The 27,394-nt window shown below is 35.2% G+C and overlaps 1 protein-coding gene across 5 annotated transcripts in view; it reads right to left on the bottom strand.

Annotated features, from left to right (window-relative positions):
* Positions 1 to 2,435: 2,435 nt before the first annotated feature.
* DZIP3 (DAZ interacting zinc finger protein 3) overlaps positions 2,436 to 27,394 on the bottom strand; it is a 101,924-nt gene continuing 76,965 nt past the window's right edge. For 3 of the 5 annotated variants that reach the window (XM_019024280.4, XM_019024281.4, XM_055383531.2), the window contains exons 22-33: positions 26,756 to 26,824; positions 23,851 to 23,947; positions 22,318 to 22,421; positions 20,600 to 20,687; positions 18,874 to 18,975; positions 12,128 to 12,253; positions 9,878 to 10,017; positions 8,369 to 8,489; positions 7,737 to 7,880; positions 7,549 to 7,650; positions 5,572 to 5,688; positions 2,436 to 3,109 (exon numbers count right to left, since the gene is read on the bottom strand). In XM_019024280.4, coding sequence (XP_018879825.4) covers positions 5,578 to 5,688; positions 7,549 to 7,650; positions 7,737 to 7,880; positions 8,369 to 8,489; positions 9,878 to 10,017; positions 12,128 to 12,253; positions 18,874 to 18,975; positions 20,600 to 20,687; positions 22,318 to 22,421; positions 23,851 to 23,947; positions 26,756 to 26,824 — 1,204 coding nt within the window. In that variant the 3' untranslated portion in view covers positions 2,436 to 3,109; positions 5,572 to 5,577. Of the gene's footprint in view, positions 3,110 to 5,571; positions 5,689 to 7,548; positions 7,651 to 7,736; positions 7,881 to 8,368; positions 8,490 to 9,877; positions 10,018 to 12,127; positions 12,254 to 18,873; positions 18,976 to 20,599; positions 20,688 to 22,317; positions 22,422 to 23,850; positions 23,948 to 26,755; positions 26,825 to 27,394 lie in introns of those variants that run through there. The other 2 variants (XM_055383532.2, XM_063704006.1) reach the window with 2 other exon arrangements.

Below are 27,394 nucleotides of genomic sequence, written 5' to 3'. Positions count from 1 at the left end.
AAATGAAACAGTCAGGCAAGTAGCATTTTATCCATTTTCCAGAAAAGAAACTGGTTGAGAAAAGTAATGTCTTCATGATCATACAATATGCTAGATATGGAATTCAAAAATCTAAACCTAGATCTGAGTGAGAAATCTGCTTTCTACTATAGCAGTTGTTTTCAAAATATAATGCGCATCAGAACACCTGTGGTACTTACTCCAAATGGAGATTCCCAGACAGCTTATTGGAATATGCATTGTTATAAATACATCATGTAATGTGATGGTGGTCCAGGATAATTAAGAACAAGAGCCCATTAGTTCTGTTAAGTAGCATGTTCACATCTGCACTAGTTACTGAAAACTGCCAACTCAAGAAAATCAAACTATGTATCTTTATAATAAATTAGTATTCATTTGTTGTTTTTATCTGGGTATAAACCAGAATAGTACATTACTGTGATCCTAGAATTCTTATCTATGAGGCTCACAGATAAGGTATTCCAGGAGTATTTTATAAATGCAGGTGGTTCTTGCTAACTTTGAATCTGGTAAAATATAAGCCTACCTTCCCTGAATTAATCATAAAATAAAATTTATCATAAAATTTTTTTAAAGGAAGAAAATACTGTATTTCTTGTGTGCACGAAGTCAACCCAAAGTGAGGCTGCAACTATGAAGAGAATACCAGCTAAGGGACTCCAATCAAATCTCAGAATGCCACTTTGTACCTATGACTTTGGACAAATTATTTCCCTCTTACTTGAGTCTCAGGTTCATCATTTGTAAAATAAGCATAACAACATTCACCTCAGAGTTATTCATGGATCAAATGAGGTACTAAACACATTTGAAGGTGTCCCATAGAAGCTATAAAATGTTACACACATGGACAATAAATATGAAGGAAAATCTAAGACATATCATCTAACAGCAGCTGCAGTGATATTACTGGATACTTTCAGATTGTTTTTGATGGAAATATTTCCACTTTAAGAGCTTTCTGGTCCTCACTGGATTTCTCAGCAGGGTGGAGTGTTCTGGATCATCCCTCAGTAGGCACAGGCATGACAGTGATCACTGTGTGTGGTAGAATTACCCCTGCAATTGTCTTTACTGTTAAAGTATACATCAAAAACTATAATCCCATTACCTTCAGCACATAAAGAATTAAATATAACTTCCTGGAGCACTGTCCTACTACATTCTCCCTATATACCAACTATTGTATTAAGTTCTCTGGCCCCATCCTTGGAGCTAAGCATGGCAAGTCAACACCAATACCCTATTACAGCATGAGTTTGTGGAGAAAGCATGTGATGAGGCATCAGGGACCCTCAAGTACTGAGACTGGCCTAGCCACTATCTGGCCATGTGACATTGGGTACGACATACCTGTAAAATAAGAGAATGAATTATATGTCACTAAGGACCCAATGAACTTTGGCATTCTGTTATTTTAAAACAATCGTGGCATTTTCTAAGTCTATATAACTGTCTTCTTGGATATTTTCCTTCCCATTTTCCTAACGTTTCTCAAAACAGAAGAAAAAGTTTAAGCCCAATTAAACAGAAAGATACATTTGAAGTAAAGATTTCAAGTAGTTTCAGAATATGCTTATAATGAAACACACAGATAAAATAGTTGTTCAATTAAGAAACATTTATTCTTTTCTAAATGAAAGTGAAATTGCAGTTGTAAGTATGAACTAAGAAACATTGGTTTTACAAGATAACTAGCTATATGACCATGACCTTAAGGTGTGATATGGTTTGGCTCTGTGTCTCCACCCAAATATCTTGTATCTCCCATTATTCCATGTTGTGGGAGGGGCCTGATGGGAAATAATTTAATCACGGGGGCAGGTCTTTCCCATGCTGTTCTCGTGATAGTAAGCCTCATGAGATCTGATGGGTTTAAAAATGGGAGTTTCCCTGCACAAGCTCTCTCTCCTTGTCTGCTGCCATCCATGTAAGATGTGACTTGCTCCTCTTTGCCTTCCACCATGATTGTGAGGCCTCCTTAGTCATGTGGAACTGTAAGTCCATTAAACCTCTTTCTTTTGTAAATTGCCCAATCTCAGGTATGTCTTTATCAGCAGCATGAAAATGGACTAATACAGGGTGCTAGACAAGGTGATTAAAGGCTCTATAAATTCTAAATTGTGCAATTCTAAGACATTCTTGGCATTTTACATGTCTAGATGACTGCCATCTTTTTTTGATATTTTTCCCTCACATGTTCCAGTCTATTCTCATTACAGAAGAATACATTTAACATACAGTCACAGAAACAGAGGTTTTAAATAAATATTTAAAAGTAACTTCAAAATATATTTGCACTGAAATATGGAGGCAAAATTGTTTCTGAGTCAGAAACATTTATTCTTCCCCATAAATTTAAATGGAGGTGAAACTGTGAATACGAAGCAAAGAACATTTATCTCGCAAGGTAACTCTGAATTCTTTTAATTCTGAAACCAGAGACATGTACAACACTTACAACATTCACACAACACTATTTTCAAAATAGGTTTTTGACCCCTAAAAATGAAAATTCTTAGTGACAAGCTTTAGATATGCAACTTAGCCCAGTGGGTATTCACTTTGTCACAAAAAGCAACTACAGACAAATAGTTTTTCCCTCTCCCCGACACAAAAGCTGAAATTACAGACTTTTAAAGCAGAAAAAATTTTCTCCAAAATGCAAATGATTGAGGTCCAAGGAACAAAGGAACAGAAGATCTCAATTATTCAATTGAGCGAGTGATTTAGTTTGCATATTAACTCCTTTTCTTACTACTTCCTGATATCTGATTCTGGCAATATTTATCTTGTATCTACTGGGCAAGACACTGGGAACACAAAGAAATTTTAGACAAGGTCCAGTGGTATGCTGGTAAACGTTTAACAACTAGCTCTTAAGGGAAAGGTAGGTCTTCACTTACAGCATTTCTATGGTGTAAATACTCCAATTGCCGCAGATTTCAAGCTAGCAACAATTTGACAACTGTCTCACAACATTCCTCAAACTAACGATTGTCACTCATAAGACATTACAAGCCAGCTCCAACACACCACCGTACGGTCTCCACCTTCAAGTAGCTCATAATCTCTTCATGGGTACCTATTTAAGGGGATATAAAAGAATGGGGAATATTGAGATATAATTTAAATCAATTATATTTTTTAGGTAGTTTTAAAAGTTAGAAGGAACATAAATTTCCATGGGAGTTTCCTACTTTTTTTTTTGTCATGGCAAATAACCTCATATTTTATTCAAAAACAATACCCCCTCTCCAGTCATGCATTTATAATTAAAATATCCTATTTTAATACATTCTCCTTATCTCTACCTTAGTGAATTAAAAAAAAAATCTCTTGACATAACTGGGTAATTGTAACAATTCTCTTGTAATTGCTTTGACTGTGGAAAATAGGCATATCAGATTGCAGTCCCTCACATGACAGGCACACCAGCAAGATAACAAAAGACAGATTGACAACAGAACAGCATAAAATTTCATTTAATATAAATTTTATCGTATTAAATAATATATTATGTATTTATTAAAACTTTTTATATAATATATATTAAAACTTATTTTTATATAATAAAATTTATTACATACAAATAAAACTTATTATATAAAAATTTGTTTTAAATGATTGGACAAAAAGGTATGGTCTAATGGTAATAAACTTGGGGAACTTGGCAAACTTGTTAGTAAACTTGTTGGAAAAGTAAACTATCTGGACCCATTGCAAACCTGTTGATTCAGAATCCCTGGGATGGGACCAAACAATCTAGCTTAAAAGTCCTCCAGGTGATTCTGATGTAAACCATTTGAGAAATACTGGCACATGGGAAACTTTTACTGTTTATCTAAAGGACAGGCAGACGTGGAAATGCAGGGAATATGTCAAGTAAGAAAAATAAGCAGTGACACATGTGCTCTGACTTTAAATGTATGTAGAACAACAACAGTTGTTGTTCAACAGTCTCAAATTGAATGAGACTATTCAACTGGATCTATTCAGAAACATATGAACTGTCCCTTTCTGTTTCATTTCCGTGGGCTTATGTTAGTGTAGAAGCCAGAGTACACTTTCTGTGGGCAGACATGTAAATTCTTTAGCACATGGGAAGCTGTAGAGAAGAAAGTAGGATTGAGTACTGCCTCCTGATCATCTCCAAGGACTGGATTACCAATAGCCAGTCTGTCTATGCCCATGTTCTGTCATGTGCCAAGCAGGGGCAGAAAAAAATATATAAATATATATTACTATCAATTCACATTATAATTATAATCAATTCACATTATAATATAAATATAAATATAAAGCCAAAATGTTCTTGGCCTTTGTAGGGGAGAAAAAACTTTTTCCTCTACCAACTTTCGTTATTTCAATAGGAGTCTGCAAATTAAACTGAAAAAAGACATTAGTAAGAGAAAAGAGCTTATTTATGCGGGCAATGTTCACACATGTGGGAGTGTTCTGTGATGAGTAACTGAAAAGTGTGGTTAGAATTTGGGGCTTATATACCTAACTTATTAGGGGAAAGGAATGGGGGAGAAAGACATCTATGGGAAGGACAAATTGGTTTGTTTAGGAAAGACAAATGGGTTTTCAGGAGAACAAACAGAAGATAAGAAAGTTTGTGATAATACTTATGCAGGTATGAGTGGTCTTTCTGTCTTCTTCATGGCCATGAAACTGCACCTGAGACGGGTGATGAGATTTAAGACATGCTACTCTAAAATATGGCATCTTGATGTTTGAGAAAACAGCAGAAGCAGGGAAGTCTCACTCACTTTCCTCCTGCACTTCTTCCCAGAAACAGGTCATAAAACCTAGGAAGGATTCTCTGACCTTCCCTGGAAGCAGGTCATAAGACCCTCATTCTAGAGGTACCCACTGTATACCTGGAGGAGAAGGACATCCTTATCTCTGGAGACACAGGGACACAGAGAAGAATCTGAACAAATGACTTGCTATGTTTCCCCAGTTTCTTACCATTAGATCATACCCTTTTATCTCCCCTCATAGCTCTCCGTGAATATCCACTTCTTTTTTTTTTTTACTTTTTTTTCTTTTATTATTATTATACTTTAAGTTTTAGGGTACATGTGCACAATGTGCAGGTTAGTTACATGTGTATACATGTGCCATGCTGGTGTGCTGCACCCATTCCTACTTCTTTACTATTTCCCTTTTCCTTAAATTTATTTCAGGAAATTAAAGTGTAGAATACTTGAGGGGAGAGTAAAGGATGAGTGAAATAAGAATTTAAAAGGACAAGAGAAAACATCCTAAGAAATATACTAACAGTTATGTTTCCATTACAAGAAAAAAACCTACTAAGATAAGAGCATATATAGTGTAACTATTAAAATTCCATCTGCTTCAAGCTCTTTCAGTTCATTTCACAAGTCCTGAAGATTTGTCCTGACTTCTTTGGCTGCTGCTTTGATAAAATTAGCTGGCTTCTTTAGCACTATATTGAAGAGCACATAGTTTTACACCACTCAAACAAGCAGCTCATAATAAAAGAAAACTGAGCTTCCTTTGCATAGACACCCCGACCTTGTATCAGATCTTGGGCAACTGACGGCTGGGGTGACCGGGGAATTCTTCTGGTAGCAAAACGTGGAGTCTGCACGTTGGACATGTCCCCTGTTGCATCAACCATGGTCTAATGCACTAAGGAGCAAAAAGATTTATGTCAGTCTCTCAGATTTAGCCTAGCAGAGGCAGTTGTCACTCTATGCATCAGGGTTACCAACCAACATGTCTTCTGGTGGATCTTTAAAGCCTTACCCTGTGGATTGTCAAACCAATTGCTGCAACCATGGCACCTTCCCTGTGGTTTGCTGAACAAAATAGGTGGTAACTGCACAATACCTTTTAGCCAGTTTATTCTACTAGAAATGCTTCCTTCAACCTCAATTTTCAAGATGACTAGCAATCCTTCCTGACAAGGAAATTGGAGAAACTTGCTATATTCTTCGGTTTACTATATACTGTTCTCATTTATAATCCAGAAAAAGTCATAACTAATGATACAAAAGTCACTAGTACCTGGTATGAAATGCTTATGGTGTTTGCAGTTAAAATCCCTAGATCATGAATACACTTCTCAGATTGTTTTCTTTGGCGATAATGACAGTAATTTTCAGCTATGAACTATCTGTTAAGTCACTTGCTTGAATGCTGACTCTCCAAAAACAAATCATTTTTATGTATATAAATAATGGAGGGCCAGGTCAGATGAGAGAGGATTAATAATAAGCACTATATATAATAGGCCCACTAACTATAGTCATAAAAAATAACCTGAATGAATCATATGCTTTCTACTTGTGGGCAATGGCAAAGAGTAGGATAAGTTTTGTTAAACATGTATTTCCTAAATTGTCAGAACCTTATAAACTTCAAAGGGGAAAGTCAATGGCTAAGGATCTTTCCTAGAAAACTTTTGGGATTAGGCATTTTGTGGATGTATCTTCATATTAGAGCAAATACAAAATATAATTCTGTACCAGGTACCACATATCATATCTTTGAAATGATGTCTTACAAACATGGCTTGACTGAACTGGCTATTATTTACTTCCCTGAAAAGCCTTTCTTTACTATGACTACCTTTTCCTGTGTTAAATTACATCTCTGCAACAGAGGACTTGGATCATTAATTATATACCAAATAGCAACTGTGTGGCAGTTAACACCAGAATTTAATCTATATAAATGCCAAGAATCAACAAAAGACATGCCAACCTCACATTTTTTTCTTTTTTTGAGATGGAGTCTCACTCTATCACCCAGGCTGCAGTGCAGGGTGGATCTCGGCTCACTACAAGCACCACCTCCTGGGTTCACACCATTCTCCTGCCTCAGCCTCCTGAGCAGCTGGGACTACAGGCGCCCGCCACCACGCCCGGCTAATTTTGTTTCTGTATTTTTAGTAGAGATGGGGTTTCACAGTGTTAGCCAGGATGGTCTCGATCTCCTGACCTCATGATCCACCCGCCTCAGCCTCCTAAAGTGCTGGGATTACAGGTGTGAGCCACCATGCCTCACATTTTTCTAACATCAAAACTCAAGCCTGAGTATCTTTCAAAAGCAAATATAGAAGCCTGAAGAGACTGATAAATCTTATGCTTTATGAAAGGGGGCTGTCATTAATTATGGACAAAGGACACTATGTGGTATTTATAGCATGTCAATTTCAAGTGGTGCTGTTGCTAGTTCTGCCACTAAACTACCACATCAATCGACATTTGTCCCAGTTCTATTCGAAGGAACTGCCTACTGTGTACCATCTGACTCTCAACATTGTCCCCTTCTTCTGTAGGGTGGATGGAGATCTGAGAGAGCACAATGCAATCCATGGCTATGTATGGGAAAAGCATAAATGTTTCTGTGTGGTACCCAAAAGCTCAGAGTTATACCCAGTGGAACTTGTGAGACAACAATGGATAATGATACATGTAAATGAATTAATAAGTAAGGCAGTATGAATCTCATTTAGCTGATTAATGGGAAAATTTAAAGTGTTACCTGAGCATGGAATTTGTGAGCACAAGGCAAAACTGAAAGATTTTCTGGAGACAGATTCTCATGACAGATCACACAAGGCTCTTCTTCTTCCTCTTCCTCATCCTAGGGAAAATACAGAAAATGTTAAATTTAGCTCATTGTTTTCTCCCAAATCTAAATGTGTTCAGAATCAAAAATTTCAGTCTCACCGGATTATTGGCTCCTTCCCATGTGGCAGGACCCTGTGAAGTGAGTGGCCTCCAGGCTGGTTTTGGGGGCTGGGCAGCATCAGGCTGTGATGGAGAATGACTAGGTGAAACACAATTAACATTTGACACTGATTTTCCTTGACTCTGAAAATAAGAACATAATGTTTATTTTTTCAGAATTGTCCTAAAACAGTAAGAGCTGAAACATTAGTACAGAACGGGGTATAGTAAGAACTAGCAAAAGGGTAAATAATCAGATTTGTGAGAAATCTTGAACAAAATGGTGGCAATACTTATATACTCAGAGCTAGGTAAAAACAAAAATAACTCTATACATTCTTTTGATTAAAATAAATCTTTCAAGAAAATATCTCCCTCTTTAGACTCATTCAAAGAAACTAGAGCAAATTTCAAGGAGGTCAGTTTTATTCTAGAATGATTAGGTAACAGGTATTTCAAAAAGACTTCTGATATCATTTGCTAAGTTGAAGTTGTTATTTACTGTTAATAGATGATTTAATATGATTACAAGTTACTGATTTTCTGAACAGGTTATGGAGATATTTAAAACAGTTAACTACTAGAGTTAAGGGCAGAGAGATACAGGTTTTTTGGTTGTTTTCACATTTTACCTGAGACTTTTTGGGGTCAATAAACTGGGAAATCTTGCAAACAATTTCATCAAATGTCAGTTCAGACAAGGATTTTCCATGAGCATCCTTCAATTTCCGTAAGAAATCTGTAAGCTCCTTTCTGGAAGAGATCAAGGAAAGGAAAGGGCGTAATGATTTTCCTTAGTACCTTTGAGGATGTACCCACCAAAGGAGATATAAAATCCTATCGCATGATTGATATGTAGCATACAGACAGGACTCTTTAGGTCTTTGATCTAAAAAAGTGATCACAGGTCCATCTGCATTTATCTTAAATCAAAAGGAAAACTCCTAATTGTGTTCATTAATGATACTTAACGTTTTCATGAGTGATAAAGTTTAGTACTTATTTTCTTTCCAAAAAGAGACTTCGTTTTTGAGAGCTCACTAGGTGAAAATTAAGTTTATCCACTTATTTATGCATTGGGTTCTTTATACCATCTCTCAAGTGGTTTCTTGCTCAGGATAACATATTTATTTTTAACTATGTTGCTATTGGTTTCTCTCTTCTTTATCAGTGTTAATAGTTGTACTTTTGTAAAACTCAGAAAACAAAGATTAAACAGAACAGGAAAGCAAGGGTTAAAAATCACATTAATTATATAATGAAAGAACCCACAATTATTTTAATTGATATGTTCCTTTTTAATTCCCAAGATCCATTGACCCAAAGCCTGCATCTACAGTTTTGATGGGACAAAGTAGAATGAAATATTTTTGTTTCCCAAATGAAGTGTCATGTCATCAGCCTTATGCAACTACCTTTGATTTATAATGTTTTTATACATATTTATAACAACTGTACTAGAGTTCTATTTTATTATCTATTCACTATTATGAAATTTATAAAATTATAATTTAATAATGAAGTGTGCCAGTATATATATTAAATGTTTGTATTGAAATAAAAATACTTGTGAAAAGTAGAATTATTTTCTTAGATATGAGTTGAGATAAAAGAAACTTCATTTGTGTAGGAATATAATTAAATATCTTTCTACTAAAGGTAGACTGTGAAAAGCACAGTAAAATTATGATTTCTTGCATTTTTAGTGTGTTCTCCAACAAAGAAAATATAAGGACCCTCAAAATTAAGGAAATTAGGAAATTAAATCCTAAAGATGTTTGGGCTTATATAGCATACAATCAACTTAAAATTCACTTTGGAGATAGGTTAAGATAATAATGGCAGTTAGTGCCATTAAAATTGGGTAAGTTTACATCTAGTTGTACTTTCAGTAAATGAGCATACCTAAATTTAAAGTTATTCTCTCATGATTTAAGACAAGTAACTTTTTAATGAAGAGGTTCACCATTGAACACTGTCTCTTCTTGGTAAATTTCTTTTTCCTTACCAAGGTCAAGGTAAGGAAACATCTGTACTTTTTTTGTTTGTTATGTTTCTCTGAAATGTTTCATTGCCACAATTATGGCTATGAAAACTGGAGAATATGATCTGTACCCACCAATAAATAAAAACTAAGGTACCTGGTTTGCTGTGGAAAGGCAGTTTTCAGCCTGTCTGTAATTCTCTCCCAATTCATGATGGAGGGATCACTCCCCAGACCTGCACTGGGAGGCACAGCGTCTCCCACAGGCGCTGGCAGAGCCCAGGCTATGCCAGTCATCTGTAAGAGGCAGAGAGCTATAGCCCATCAGGTTTAATTATTAAGAAGTGACATTCCTATACCTCAGAAAATGGGTACAATGAAGAAGAGTACTGGCATACACATTCAATTTTTAGAGTTTTTCTCTTAATATTTCTAATTGTTTGTAACTATTTTAAACTTATTTTAAAAATAGGACAAAGAAAAGGGTAGAATGAAGAAGAATATTGGCATACACAATCCCTTTTAGGGTTTTTCTCTTAACTAATACAAACAATATTTCTAACTGTTTATAAATATTTAAACTTATTTTTAAAATAGGACATGCTTGCTTCAGTAATTACATACATGTACAGAAAAACATGAAGGCTGTTTACTGCTGTTTCTCTTTTAACAGTGAAAACTGAAAAAAACCTTACATCTATAGAGAAATGAATATTATGGCACATCTAATCAAGTTTTTTAAAATAGAACTGTATGTCTGGGCATAAGAGATATGCATGAAATATGATTTTTTAAAAAGTCTGTGGCACAGTATTTATGATACGACTTCCTTTTACATTAAAAAATTTTAAATGCATATGTATACACGGAGAAAGGTCTGTAAATTACAATGCGTAAGAAGTGATTATTTCTTAGGGATCAATTGCACAGTAACTTTGTTTTCTAATGTGCTTACATTTCTATATTATTTGCATTTTGTGATTAGCATATATACCTTTATAACGAGAAAGTAAAGTTACATTTTTCAAACAACCAAATAAAGATGGGAATACTACTAGAATTGCTCTGCCCAATGTCTCATCAATGTTGTAGACAAAAGTGGTGCAGAAGTTGTAGTGACATGCAGCCATGAAACCATCAGTTTTCTCCATATTTTATGGTAGTTCCTTCTTAAGATTCTAATTAAATAATATAATAAGAGAGTATTTTTGGATTGCTCATCTGATTACTAAGATAATTATGACCACTTTCACCTTTTACGTAAGGCTCTAATGGGTTATTTTCAAATATTAGGTTATTATTCGTGAAAAACTAGCAACTACTAACAGTCACTGTAATAATTTGTACAGAGCCTAAGAAGTGAGGGGAAGCAGAATATTTCCCAGAAATCTGAATTTGCTTCTATGTCAAGCTTTACCCCAGGAATCAGAAAGTAATCTTATTAGGAGATTAAGGTATTTTAATGTTTTTAATAAAATTTTATCATAGTTTCTTATAGAATGGTGGGCAAGCAAATTGCAAGAGTTAACACTGTAATATCATGGTAGTAAAAAGATGTGTTACTTATTTAACATATTAAGGACTATATACAGATTTGTTTATAGGCAGGTAGCCTCGACAATAATAAGCAGAGTCCATCTGACCATGTATTTCAAAAGGAAACAGTTAGCAATATATGGGGACCAGAAAAGAAAATAAACAATTAATTGCACCTAATTATACTCATAGGAAAATCAAGATTAGAGAATTTTCATTAATTACATCTAACATCATTCTTTTGGAAGATTTTCCTTTAATAAAAAAAAGTTTACCTTCACCAAGATTACAACTGATAATTCTGGTAATTTCAAATTTATATGTTCCTTCTTCAGGTTTGGATAAAGTTTATCTGGCTATTTGTAGCTGGGAAGATTTATAACTTTACAGTTTATGTTCCAAGGTGATGCTATTTATAGTCTGTTTATAGATACAGTTGAAATACTGTCCTACTATGTGTGTGTACGTGTGTGGAAATAAAATTTTTCTTTAGCTTTGTGCCATAATTTAGTTTGTTGTGACTTGGCTTCTTTGCTTTTCAATCTTCCCAACAACCATGCCAAAAAAATCTATTAAAAATGTCAATTTACCCTGCATTGTTGCCTATTTCAGAAGCAATACTATAATTTTAAGGATTCTCTAGTATAAAAACATATTTATCTTTGTATCCCAAAACTAAGCTAGTATCAGTTAAATAATATATGTAACACCCTGAGCACAGTGCTTCACAGGAAGTATTCATTCAATTATCACCACCACCCCCATCATTATCATATCAAAGGAATGAACAAAATGAAGATACTCATTCAGGAAGTCCACTAGAGTAATAAAAAAAACTAATTAACATCTATTCCACCAAGAAAGCTTTTACCAGGGGGGCTCTAGGTTGGCCAGTTGCAGAGACGACTCCTGGGCAAACTGCAGGCATTTGAGGAACAGTAAGTATGGGTCTAAAGAAAGATTCTTTCACAAGGGGTCTTCCTAAGAACTGCTGCATCTAAAATAGAAAATATCAACAATAATAAAAAAAACCCCCCAACATATTTATATATTTATTTAGGCAATCATCTAAATTCATACAGCAATATGGCGGGGGGAACACTCATTTGAACTCAAGATACTAAGCACATTAGAAACAATGTATGTCAGAAAATGAAACATATGAATACTGGAAAAACAAAGGGCAATGAGATATATTGAAAACAGCATTGACAAAGACAGAAAAGAAATAGCTTCTCGTCACATTTCTCTCTACGTAGCTGAATAACCTTGGAAACCAATTTCCTAATCTATAAAATGAGAGGGTTGGATAAGGTAATCATTAAGGTTCCCTCCCAACTGCAATCACATAGAACTATGCAAAGGAGATTCTCAGGAAGTGTTATCCATGTTGGTGGGCAATATTGATACTCAGAAATTTCACAGAACAACCCAAAGTTATCCATAGAAAATATTTTATATTGGAGGTAATACTTGATGAAATTTTGACTTAATGTTTAGCTCCAAGGAGAGCTGGAGGAGGAAGTGAGATGGGCCTGGGAGATAAACTCTGCTATAGTGATTTGCAGATATGCTTGTGGGTATTACCGTACTTCCCAGGGGGTTATGGAAATCTAGACCTTCTTAGCAGCTATCTGTGGAAAAGATACCTTGCTGGCTGGAGCAGAGAAGGGGGCAGATTTATTGGATATGTAGTACATGCCAGCCCTACTACTGGCATTAAGCATAAAGCAGGAGTTCAATAACAATTTGTTACTGAACTTAAAAAATGAGGAACAGCAACATAGCTCTAAGTAATGATCCTAAAAATATCATGTGAAAAATTAATGGGGAACTTTACAATGGATAGACTGGACTGGCATTTGAGTTTTAACATCTTAAAAGAACATTATGTGATTGCTAGGTAAGAAAAATAGATTTTTTAAACAACTGGGAAACAAAAATTCTAACTGGATATTAAAAATTATAATTTTCTTAGGTAAGACAATGAATGGTGTTATGATTATATCCAGTAAGAGTTCCTCATCTTTTAGGATATATCCTAAAGCATAAATGGATAAATTGGATGATATCTGGGGTTTGCTTTAAAATATTCCAGTGGAGAGGAAAAAGGGAATGACATATAACAAGGCTGACAATATGTTGATAATGCTGAGGCTGGCTCCTGGGTTTGAAGAGGTTGATTATACTATTTTTTACATATGTGTCAAATTTTTTACATGTAAAGTCTTAAAAAAATGAATGAATGGTGGGTACTGAGTCAACAGTCCTGCTCTGTTTGAGAACCACTATTACCTAACACTTTATTTTTATTTTCAATGGACACATAATTGTACATTTTTATGGGGTACAATGTGATGTTTTCATACATGTATACATGGTGTAACGATCAAAAGGTAATTGGCATATTCATCACTTCATTTGTCATTTCTTTGTGGTGGTAATATTCAAAATCCTCTCTTCCAGCCATTTTGAGATATACAATACCTTGCTGTTAACTATAATCATCTTACTAATAGAACGCCAGAACTTATCCTTCCTTTCTAATTGTACCCATTGACCAACCAACCTCTCCCTGTGCTCGCCTTCCATCTATCCTCCCTAGTCTCTGGTAACCACTGTTTTTTCATTAATTTTATGAGACCAACTGTTTTAGATTCCACATGCGTGGGATCAGGTAGTATTTGTCTTTCTGTGTCTGGCTTATTTAACTTAACATAACGTCCTCCAGGGTCATCCATGTTGTCACAAATGACAGGATTTCATTCTTTTTTATGACTAAGTAGTATTTCATTGTGTATATATACATTTTCTTTATCCAACCTTTATGGACACTTAAATAGATGCCATATCTTAGCAATGGTAAATAATACTGCAGTGAACATGGGAGTGCAGGTGTCTCTTCAGGATACTTGACTTCATGTCCTTTCCCACTATACCCAGTAGTAGGATTGTTGGAGCATATGGTAGTTGTATTTTTAATTTTTTGAGGAACCTTGATACTGTATTCCATAATAGCTGTGCTAATTTACATTCCCACCAACAATGTGTAAGGGTTCCCTTTTCTCCACATCATCGCCAACATTTGATATCATTTGTTTTTTGATAATAGCTATTCTTTTTTTTTCTAATTATTATACTTTAAGTTCTGGGATACATGTGCAGAATGTACAGGTTTGTTTCATAGGTATACGTGTGCCATGGTGGTTTGCTGCACCCATCAACCCGTCATCTACATTAGGTATTTCTCCTAACGCTATCCCTCCCCAGCCCCCACCCCCCGATAGGCCCCAGTGTGTGATGTTCCCCTCCCTGTGTCCATGTGTTCTCATTGTTCAACTCCCACTTATGAGTGAGAACATGCAGTGTTTGGTTTTCTGTTCCTGTGTTAGTTTGCTGAGAATGATGATTTCTAACTTCATCCATGTCCCTGCAAAGGATATGAACACATCCTTTTTTATGGCTGCAGAGTATTCCATGGTGTATATTTGCCACATTTTCTTTATCCAGTTTATCACTGATGGGCATTTGGGTTGGTTTCAAGTCTTTGCTATTGTGAACAGGGCTGCAATAAACATATGTGTGCATGTGTCGTTATAGTAGAATGATTTACAATCCTTTAGGTATATATCTAGTAATGGGATTGCTGAGTCAAATGGTATTTCTGGTTCTAGACCCTTGAGGAATCATCACACTGTCTTCCACAATGGTTGAACTAATTTACACTCCCACCAACAGTGTAAAAGTGTTCCTATTTCTCCATATCCTCTCTAGTATCTGTTGTTTCCTGACTTTTTAATGATTGCCATTCTAACTGGCATGAGATGGTATCTCATTGTGGTTCTGATTTGCATTTCTCTAATAACCAGTGATGATGAGCTTTTTTTCGTATGTTTGTTGGCCGCATAAATGTCTTCTTTTGAGAAGTGTCTGTTCATATCCTTTGCCCACTTTTTGATGGGGTTGTTTTTTTCCTGTAAATTTGTTTAAGTTCTTTGTAGATTCTAGACATAAGCCCTTTGTCAGATGGATAAGATTGCAAAAATTTTCTCCTATTCTGTAGGTTGCCTGTTCACTCTGATGCTGTGCAGAAGCTCTTTAATTAGATCCCATTTGTCAGTTTTGGCTTTTGTTGCCATTGCTTTCGGTGTTTTAGTCATGAAGTCTTTGCCCATGCCTATGTCCTGAATGGTGTTGCCTAGGTTTTCTTCTAGGGGTTTTAGGGTTTTAGGTCTTACATTTAAGTCTTTAATCCATCTTGAGTTGATTTTTGTATAAGGGGTAAGGAAGGGGTCCAGTTTTTTCTGCAAATGGCTAGCCAGTTTTCCCAACACCATTCATTAAATAGGGAATCTTTTCCCCATTGCTTGTTGTTGTCAGGTTTGTCAAAGATCAGATGGTTGTAAATGTGTGGCGTTATTTCTGAGGCTTCTGTTTTGTTCCATTGGTCTATATATCTGTTTTGGTACCAGTAGCTATTCTAACTAAAGAGAGTTGATACCTTGTAATTTTGGTTTGCATTTCCTTGAATTCTTCTTATCCATGAATATGATGTATTTTTCCATTTCTTTGTGTCCTCAACTTCTTTCACCAATGTTTGATAGTTTTCAGTGATAGAAAGATCACTTTCTCCTCCTTGTTTACATTTATTCCCAGGTATCTTTGTTTTTTGTAGCTATTGTAAATGGGATTTTCTTAATTTCTTTTTCAGACTGTTCACTATTAGTAAACAGAAATGCTATTGATTCTTGTATGTTGATTTTGTATCCTGAGTCTTTACCAAATTTGTTAGTTTTAGGAGTTTTTAAGTGGAGTCTTTGCGATTTTCTATATATAAGATCATTTGTCTGCAAAAAGGGACAATCTGACTCCCTTCTTTCCAATTTGGATGTCTTTTATTCCCTTCTCTTGCCTAACTGCTCTGGCTAGGACCTCTAGTACTATTTTTAATAGAAACAGTGAAAGTGGGCATCCTTGTCTTGTTTCAGATCTCAGAGGAAACACTTCTAACTTTTTCCCATTTAGTATAATGTTAGCTGTGGGTTTGTCATATATGGCCTTTATTGTGTTGAGGTATGTACCTCCTATACCTAATTTTTTGAGAATTTTTATCATAAACTGACGTTGAATTTTGTCAAATGCTTTTTCTGCATCTATTGAAATGATCATATGGTTTTTGTCCTTCTTTCTGTTGATATGATGTATCATATTTACTGATTTGTGTATTTTAAATAACCATTGCATGATCTTTTTAATGGTACTAACACTTCTCTGAGGATTAAATAGCCAAGCTACAAAAATCAAGATACAATGAAACACATAGAATTACTGGGTTAAACTGGGAACAATCCACACTTTCATAGAATTCTCTACTATGGAAGTCTGGTGACCACTCCTTAGAACACTAGTATCCCAGAAATAGATGGGACTTGAGTGATCAGATCATCCAGTACAATTTCCTAATTCACTGATGGGAAAGCAAAAGTCTAGAAGAGCTGATTTTTCCCAAGATCAACATAGCTCTTCACAAAGTTAGGATCTGAACCCAGACCTCATTAGTGTACTTCCATTGTATGTACCATCTCAATTTACAGCAAACAGCACTGTAACGTTTCTAGGTGCTCTTCTCCCAAACTCTCTCCTCTGATGCTCAGTGGTCACCAATGCTTGTACTTTAACACAACTGTTAGCTTAATCAAGCACAGCAGTGACCCTAATTAGGAAGCACAAAAGATACAGATGAACCCCTCAGAATGTTAGCAAAGGATGCTTATAAATTACCACACAGCCTAACTGCCAGTAGGTTTTTGTACTTAACTAAACCCGGGTAAGACACGTCAGACATAAGAAAGTCTCCAAAGGGATAAAAGGATCTGGAGGGTCTGGAGGTCAAGGTTTGACTATGTTTGTCAGCTAAAGAATATTACTTGTATCAGACAGCCAAGGCTTATACTGGTCTGGTTCCAGGAAACTCCAAACAACAGCTTCACAGTCTCTGGACCCATTTTATAGTTAAGAGCCATTGAAGAATTTAACTACAATCTAAGGACAATATTTTGAATGTGGGCAGAAGGTACAGTGTTTTTAGACATCCTACAAAAAAATATGCGTTACTGCAGGGAATCTTTGGAATTTCTCTGGAACACATTGCTTATCAGAGTAGTTGGGTATGATGATGATCCAAGCCTAGAATAATAATGCTCATAATCCAGTGTTCCTATAGAAACTGAATTGACCAAAAATATAAAAGGCAATACTATCATTCTAAACTAAAGCCCATGGTGTATATCCCATAATTCTTTTAGCTATAGATCCTGCTTTTGAAACAGTGTAACTCCATACAAATTATATAATTTTTAAATTCTTTGTTATACTCAACCATGAGGAGAAATAACATTTTCAGGTTTCTATTATAAGCAGGAGTGGTGATATCAAAGTCATCTGTCCCCAAATATCTTATACTTTTCCTCTCTTCCTACTGCCAGATCTCTTAAGATAATAAAAATTGTCATCCAATGACACCCTCTTAAAAGGTCTTTTGGAAAGCTGTGTGAATTTACTGGGTTAGGGTGCTATGCTTCCCAGACATACAGGACAGGGATTAGTTTATCTGATTAAGATCCACTGGCCCCTAACAACAAGCAGAGAAGGGGCAGAAGTGGAAGCTGTCCTTGCTGTTGAAGGTAGAATAGAATATAAAACTTCACAAAAAGAAAGTCTAAAGTAGAAATGCAGAGGTGAGGCCCAGCCATGCAGGGTATTACATTGAGATGTTTCAGTCATCTCGTGCAGCGGTCCCCAATCTTTTCGGCACCAGGGACTGCTTTCATGGAAGATAATTTTTTCAAGAACTGGGGAGTGGAGATGGTTTTGGGAGAATTCAAGCACATTACATTTATTGTGCACTTTATTTCTAGTATTATTACATTGTAATATATAATAAAATAATTATATAACTCACTATAATGTAGAATTAGTGGGAGCCCCAAGCTTGTTTTTCTGCAACTAGATAGTCCCATCTGGGGGTGATGGGAGACAGTGACAGATGACCAGGCATTAGATTCTCACAAGGAGCACATAACCTAGATCCTTCACATGCACAGTTCACAATATGGTTCACACTCCTGTGAGAATCTAGTGCTGCAGCTGATTTGACAGGATGCAGAGCTCAGGTGGTAATGTGAGCAATGGGGAGCAGCTGTACATACAGATAAAGTTTTGCTTGTTCACCCACTGCTCACCTCCTGCTGTGCACTGGTCCATGGCCCAGAGGTTGGGGACCTCTGATCTAGTGGTAACATGAGGACACTGGGAAGTCTGAGTATTCATTATTTAGCTCCCACAAGGTAGGTGAAATAGGGTGAATGAGAAAACATTACTCTATGTATATCAAATGCTTCACTAAAATCCAGTGATACAACCTATTGTATAGGCCTCACCCATCTAATTATATCATCTGGTGACTCGAAGGTATGGTCATAATTACAAGTGATACTCACAATATGTGCCTATTCCATTTTGAACACATGTTAAACATACTGCATATTCAGTGTTTCACAGCCCTTACCATTTTGTCAAAATGAAAAGGGCAATTATTCAAAATGTTGTATTTCTTACCAGTATCTCAGGACTGGGTGGTGGAGGAGGAAGCTGGACTGGAGGCAAGGTACTCAAGGCAAATCCTTGCTTGACTTTGTTTATTTGTTCATTGTACTGTGTCTGGTAGAAGAAGACTAAAAATACTTTAGAGAACAACCAACTTTAAAGAGACAGCATATGGGAATATCTGATGTAGTTTTGAATAATACAACATAAAAGAGTGGTTGCCAACCTGTCAGAAATAATATAAAAACAGGTTCTGACCAAAAAAAAAAAAAAATTCTATAGACCATCCCCACATGTAAACAGTTGTATTTTTAGGAGTCGTTATTGGTTAATAAGAAACAGAGACACAGATAATTCACAGATTCTTGTGATAATTCCTCAGTGCTTCCAACATTTTCAGCTCTAAAATAGGAACCACTGATACAAATAAAAAAAGAGACTTAAGATTCAAGAAGCTATAAATATTATACTGGCTAAAAAACAGGAAAAAATATATTTGTAACAAGCAGTTAAACTACTTGCAAATGTTCATTTTAAAAACTGAAGGAAAAATTTTAGAGATTACTTATGAAATTCTACATTGTGTTTATCTCACAATCTGTAACTCTAGCTTGTTCTAGCTCCATATACATTTTATTCTCTTGGATTCTGACAAAAACTCCAACCTGGAAGTTTAACAACACATTTTCAACATTTTTTGGCATTGTCCCCACTTTTGCTTACCATATTATTTTGTAAAGAACGTGTAGGAACTGGGAAGGAAAGTCTTATAAAACAAAACATTTAGAAACTTCTGCATGGAGGACATGTGCTTGGAAGAAAACATGGGGCAGGTCTTTTGAGGCAAAAATTTTGAATAAACCCAACAGAAACGCCAAGCATCACTAAAGACTGAGTAAGAAAGAGTTTGGAGAGAAACAGTGAAAACCCCCAAGGGAGTTGGACAAATATCCAGTTGCTTTGGCACTTCACAATTGAATGACAATGCTTTTTTTTTTGCTGATAGTGTTGTGAAATCACAAAAAAATCAACATTATCTATCAACCTTAGTATATAAATATAAAAAGATTCTAAAACAAAATCAATTAATAAATATTCAGTGGATTATGTCTTTAGATTACCTGTAGCATGGTCCTACACCAGTACTTAGGAATTTACTATTTTGCATTATGGAATAATTACATAAAAAGTTAGATTGAAAACAAATACAGGCCTACTTGATTTTCCTTTTTATTCTGTAAACACATTATTACTCAGACCACATTAAAACATTTAGTTTTTATTCCAATTTTTGTTTTAGAGACAGAGTCTCACTCTATTGTCCAGGCTGTAGTACAGTGGCATGATCATAATTCACCATAACTGTGAGCACCTGGCTCAAGTGATCCTCTTGCCTTGGCTCCCAAAATGCCGGGATTATAGGCATGAGCCACTGTGCCTGGCCAAAACATTTAGTTTTGATTGGGGCACTGTTAGCTTTGAAATTCTAGGAAAGCTAGGTGTGAGGGCACAATTTTTGAGTTTATTTTCTTGACTAAGGATATAAAAGACTACACGTATGAGTCTAGGATGTTATCTACAACCAACCACATGGAAGTAATCTCAAAGTGAAGGCATAAACTTTTATAACCAAAATGGAAAATATGTTCTTCCTTAAAATTTTCTACTAATATGTCTTCTAACTTTACACCACCTATAACATTAAGCCAAGTTTCTCCAAATATACTTCAGGACTTACCCTGAGGAATGCAATCTTGTTTCTAACATCTGCCACAATGGCATTCCAACTGTCTACCGCAGCCTTTAATTGAAGTGATTCTAGGTTGCTGTTGTAGAAAAGGAGACACAAAAGAAAGCTCTTTCTTTTTATAACACTTAGGTTTCCAAACATGTCTATCACGCTTTCTAGCATACATGTCAACAAAAAACAAAATTACCCCCATCACCAACAATTACTTCAAATGGACATAAAGAGGTATGGACAGGTTTGTTACTAAAAATAATAACAAAAACAGTAATAAAAAATTCATTTTTCATGAGCAAATAAAATTGATGCTTCCAGAACAAGTTTTTTTCTATCTTGATGATGTATTTTTAGTATATATTATAAAACCTTTGTAAGGAATCTTTCCAATGAAGCAGGAAAGCCTTAGTAATCTAATACAGCAGTGTTCTCTAAAATGTTGACCCATGTTGGAAGCAAGTTTTGGACTATCTTCACATTAACTCTGACATCAAAAAGCCATGGTTGGCCTATATGGCTCCTTTGCAAATTAGAAAAAGATACTGTCTCTGGTAGGATAAATTAGAAATACCTCCTATTTGAGTACGAATGAGGTTGCTGCCTTTATATAGTACATAAATTGCACAAACAATAGTTTTATCAACTCATGCCTACCAAATGACTTAACAAAAGTAGGAACAACTTTGAAGTTGTTAGGGTCTATTATCTCTAGAAAAGAGATTTCATATGGCCTTTTAAAAGGTTCTATCCATTATAACATCCCACGCCAGTATCACCCAGCCCAACAATTTTGTAAGAGCTGAACAAGTTATCACTAACATAATCTCATACAAAGAAGTTCCATAATATCCTAATGTATAGAGCACTCTTTCTTCTTCCAGCAAGCAAAAATAGACTGATCATTTACAACAGTACTTCCCTGACTTGAGTGCACATCAGTATATCCTGATAATCTAGCTAAACATCAAAGACTCTGATTCTTTAGAATGAAAGAACAATGCTGATTATTAAAATAATAATGATTTAAAAATAATGATGCCTGGGTCCCAGAGATTCTAATTTAATTAATTCTTTAAGTTTGGTGTACCCCATGAGATTATAAATTTAAGGAGAATTTCATGCAACCTGTTCAATATTTGAAAATTACTCTATAATTACTATAAAAGCACAGCAGAAAACTACCTTTAACATACGATTTAGGTGTTAATACTGATGTTTCCCTCAACATATTCCGTAGGTGTTTAAAATCAGGCATTACAAAGGAAACCAATTAGAAAAAAAGTCTTCCAATTAGAATCCACCTTGTTTCATAAGTATCTGGTGTTCACGTATGTCTCTGAGACTTTTGATCTACTTCACTACAGAGGAAGGGAAAAAATCTTTCAGCAGCTATTATTGTATATAGTACTCAGTAGACTACTCAGTGCTTCAGCAGAAGCAGCCAAGTACAAGCATCAAAGTAACTAATGACTTTTGAGGTTTAAACAACAACAACAACAACAACAACAACAACAACAACAACAACAACAAGAGCTTCTGGTAAAAGGAATTTCAGGGGGAAAAAAATGAAAAAAAACCCAAAAAACCCACAAGAGCTTCTTTAAGAACTCTGATGTCACATATGTAAAACACATCACAGATTATATTCAACCATGGAGACACTTGCTAACATCTCTAAAATTAAGATGCATTAAGGAAGAGGGAAAGGTTACCTTGCTGCCATGTGAGTCACCCTGGCAAGCTGATTCAGACACTCCTTTTCAGTCTGCTCTAGATGAAGCAAACCAAAATCCCTACGACACTGTAAGAAATACACCTACAGGTTTTTGAGAGAAAGAGAAAGAAGTTGAAGGTGTGCTTGTAAAGGAACATTCTCTTCTCAATCATCTCAAGTAAATTTAAAGCTATTTCTCAATTTCTTCCAATAGCATCTAGGTTCCTTGACCATTCAAGATACATTACAAAAGCTTTTAAATCAATGCCACCTCTGCAATTCTAATTTCCTTATTTAATGGTTACTAGGTTGGTAAACATTCCAGATCATGTCTTTTCAAATTTGCAATCATACTGGAATCGTCTCAGAAACTTTCAAAAATGGTGCCTTGGTCCCAGATATTCTAATTTGATTGATACTGAGTATAGCTTGGGCATTGGCATTTTTAAAAGCTCTCTGGTAATTCTAACATGCAGTAAAGTTTGAGAACACTCCTGCTATCTATTCTTTTGTCATTGATGAAGAGGTAATAATAAGACCATATAGAAAGACAGAAACGGGCTTGGGAGATTACGTAGTTCAGTGTCTCTCTCGCAGCAGGAATCCTTTCCATATCACTACTTGCAGTAATTTAGCCTCTGTTTTTTACTACTAAACACTCAGTATTCACTAAAATACACTGTTGGACAGCATTAAGTATTAAAAAGCTCTTTCTTTCTAAAATTAATAATAGAAGCACAAAGAAATTTACTGATTAAAAACAATAAAAAACACTCTATACAAATGAGCTTTTAAAGTAATCTGAACTGTTTCTTTTGTTAAAGCTAGTACCCCAACAGTATTCTTCACGAATTTTTGGTTCAGATACTACTTCTTGGTTGCTGACTTCCAGGATCCCAAGTACTCTGCTAGAGAACAGAGCTTACCCATGACAGAGGTGGAAGGTTTGTAGTGCTTTTAATGTCAGTGATCTCTCCAAAAATGTGAATCTTACTGTATATCAAGTTTTGTTATGTATAAATAAAAATTACATACACACATACAATCATATTTCTTTTGAGAGACCCTAGCTGTGGTGTTCTAATTTAGAAAAAGTTGGCAGTCTGAAAAGTTGGTTTTTTACATTCAGGTGTATGATGTGTAAGTATTTTTGTAAGATATATATTGGAAGTAGCAGACAAAGAAGATATTGTGGCAGCAGTAAAATGCTATTATTAGAAGTTTGGCTTAGTGACTTGGCTTCATGAGAATTTCCCCAAGATGTCTGTATTTGCTATACATACTGTAACAGACCAATTTCTTCAAGTCATTGGCAGAAAACAACATAAGAACATCAAAACTGAAGTATTCACACATGATTTGCCAATGAGTCAAAAAAGCACAAGACTTTCAACTGTGTTTTCCTGGCTGATCCTAAGATGTCTTATTTCTGTTTATACAAAAAACAATCTTTTACAAATTCTTTAGTATGATGGTATACAAGTAAAACTTTTCCCCTCACCCCATACCCCTGGCCCCGTTTTGTTGTTACCTCGGCTGTTAAAGCTCTGCTAGTTTCTGCGTTCAGTTTGCTTACGTATGTTTTCATTGTGCTTTCCAGATTATGTTTTTCCATTTCCCACTGAGATCTGAAATACATGATCATTAAAGACTCTGCAATATTACATCAAGCACAGCCTTTTTCATCTAATTCAGGAGGAAGAAAGATAACTTATACAATCAGTAGGAAATTATTTCTTGGAAAAGTATAGAGCACATAGAAACAAGAGAAGATATATTGTTCAATCCCTACTGTTATCCTTTACTATCAAGAGTATAGAAGTTTTATCAGGGTGTAGGCTATGATTTAAAACTTGGCTGTGAAATCAAGTTGTCTGAGGATGAATCTTAGCTCCACAACTTATTAACTGTAAAACCCCTGGGCAAGTGCAATGAACTGAATGTTTGTGTTCCCCCAAAACTCATATGTTGAAATCTTAACCCCCAAAGTGATGGTATTAGGTGGTGGTGCCTTTGGAAGATGATCAGTCATAAGGGTGGAACTCCAATGAATGGAATTAATGCCCATTTAAAAAAGGCCTGAGAGAGCTTCCTTGCCTGCCTTCTGCTATGTGAAGTTATAGTGGGAAGACGGCTGTCTATGAGGAAGAGGATCCTCACCAGATACCAAATAGGCTGCTACCTTGATCTTGGACTTCCCAGCTTCCAGAACTGTGAGAGATACAATTCTATTTTTATAAGCCACCCAATCAATGGTATTTTGACAGAGCAGTTCAACCTAAGACAGCAAGCTATTTAATTTCTCTATACCTCAGTTTCCTCACATGTAAAAATGAGGAAAATGGAAAAAACGGTACTACTTACCTCAAAGAGCTGCTGTGAAAATTAATTCAGATAATATAAAGCACTTTGTGTTTGGCACATAATAAGCACTAATAAATAAATGTTAGCTAGTATCATGATTAATAAGGTCTACATAAAATTTCTATAAGCTTTTTTGTATCCCAATGATAGCAACCACATAGGTTTTTATTATCCCTGTCATTACGTGAAGTCACTGCATTAAAATATTTGACTGGTTATTTCAGTGCTTACATTCAACATTTTTGAATGAAAGCAAACCCTACAGTTTGAGAGGGAAGGAGGAAGATGATGGTAAAGACATTGTTTATGAAGGACATTAGGTAAATGGTTACCTATGAAGTTCCTTTTTTAATCTATCCCATCTCAGCTTCCTACACTTGAGTCCCAGAATTCTATAAGCATACAAACCAAATTCTAAATTTAATGAAAACAATTAATTGAAAATACAGCATTATAATAGAGACTGTCACAAAGGCCGTCCTTGATGTTTTATTATCAGAAACACTTGGATACTTGAGGACCTAACAAACATTGATGAGAAACTTGATAACAGTACATTATAAATATCATTAAGGCTAGACTTTTTTGAGGAGAAAAAAATAAAATCTTCAAGCAGATATATTAACACAAAAGGAATTAATTATTATACCATTAAATATTATGTAAAATTTGCCTAAAAGAAAAAAATTACAAATCGGACTTCATCAAATTAAGTTTTGTGCTTTAAATGACATTAAGAAAATGAAAAGGCAATGCACAGAATGAGAGTATTTGAAAATCATGTATCTGATAAGGGACTTGTATCTGATAAGGGACAAGAACTCTTAAAACTCAACAATAAAAAGACAATCTAATTTTTAAAATGGGCAAAGGATTTGAATAGACATTTCTCCAATAAGATAAATAACTGGCCAATAAGCACATTAAAAGATGCTCAACATAATTAATCAGTGGGAAAATGCAAATCAAAACCACATTTATATACTACTTCACACATAATACAATGGGTAAAATAAAGACGTAATCTAACAAGTGTAACAAATGATCAGAATGTGGAGAAATTGAAACCCTCATACACTGTTTATAGGATTATAAAATGGTGCAGCTACTTGGAACACAGTTTGGCAATTCCTCAAAAAGTTAAACATAAAGTTGACTGATCACCAAGCAATTCTACTCCTTGGTACATACCCAAGAAATACAAAAACATGTCCACAAATCTGTATATAAATATTGATACCAGTATTCATAATAGCCAAACAATGGAAACAAGCCAAATGTCCATCAACTGATGAAAAATAAAATAAGGTATAGCCAAGGAATGGAATATTATTTATCCATAAAAAGGTATGAGTAATGATACATGCTACAACATGGATGAATTTTGAAACTATGTTAAGTGAAAAATGTTACTCACAAGAGGCTACATATTATATGATCCAATTTATATGAAATGTCCAGAAGAGGCAAATCCATACAGACAGAAAATAAATTAGCAGTTGCCAGTAGCTAGAGGAGGGGAGAATAGGGAATGACATCTAATGGGTTTCTTTTTTGGAGTGATAAAAATGTTCCGGAAATAGATAGTGGTGATAACTGTACACCTCTGTGAATATTCTAAATCAATAAATTGTATATTTTAACAGAGATAACTTTATGCTGTATGAAATGGATTTCAAAAAGGTGTTATTAAAAAAAATTCCCACAGGCAAAACAGATGAATAAGAATAAAACTGGGCCAGTTTCATAAAGCAGTCACACCTAATAGTACTGATTGGGGTAACTCTTAAGGTCTAATCTCTGGCAGTAGTTTGCTCTGGGACTGTAACTTTGCTCATACAGATTCTTCTAGCAGTTTTCTAGAGTCAGAGCTAAAGTGACCATATCTCCCTATTTGCCTAAGATACTCCCAGTTTACACCTTTTGTCCCAGTGTATTATTAATACTATTCAATATCAGCCTCAAAAGTACCCCAGTTTGAATGATAAATTACATCAATATGCCAGCCAGAAAGTGTTGAATGAAATACAGTTCCAGAGAGAGTGCACCCAAAGAAAAAGCTAAGTTTGTACCTTTTCATAGAAAGTTGCTCTTTAAGGTTCTTGATTTCATTATCTTTAGCATGGAGCTGACGCTGTAATCTAAGCAAACAAGCAAGAAAGTCAAAAGATGTTAGAAATTATTTCTCATTAACACAGTCAGAAGAGCTCTAACTACAGCTGTGGAGGAGATAAAGTATGTCCATTTGGGGCCACAAATCTTGAGCCTGAATACAACTGAACTCCTATACCTGGTCCTTTTGAAATGTATCTTGTTTCTGATGTCTGATTTACTGACTTCCCAAAGAAAGGGGAACTAAGTTCTAATTCAGTAAATTAGAAAGCAAAAGAGAAGTGTTATCTTGCATCCTCAGTGCAATGACTTGGAAAAATGTCTCTAGCTCTTCATGCTTCAGCTTACCTACTAGAAAACAGAGATGGTATCTTCTGATTTTCTAAGCCTGTTGTGAGATTGAGAACTTTAAGTTCCTTAAAGTGGTATTATATCAAGTCATGCAAATTATGAAAGATTTAAGGTCTAAAGGAAATCAAACCTTAAATATTGAAGTGATGAGGCTGTGTACAGATGCAAATTTTAATTAAAACTATGAATTATCACCTGGGGGTCACTCACATGATCTTATCATGGAAAGAATGGGTAAAAATTTTGTA

The sequence above is a fragment of the Gorilla gorilla genome, chromosome 2, assembly GCF_029281585.2.
Source record: "Gorilla gorilla gorilla isolate KB3781 chromosome 2, NHGRI_mGorGor1-v2.1_pri, whole genome shotgun sequence".
NCBI lineage: Eukaryota > Metazoa > Chordata > Mammalia > Primates > Hominidae > Gorilla > Gorilla gorilla.
This window is presented reverse-complemented; position numbering and strand designations above follow the sequence as displayed.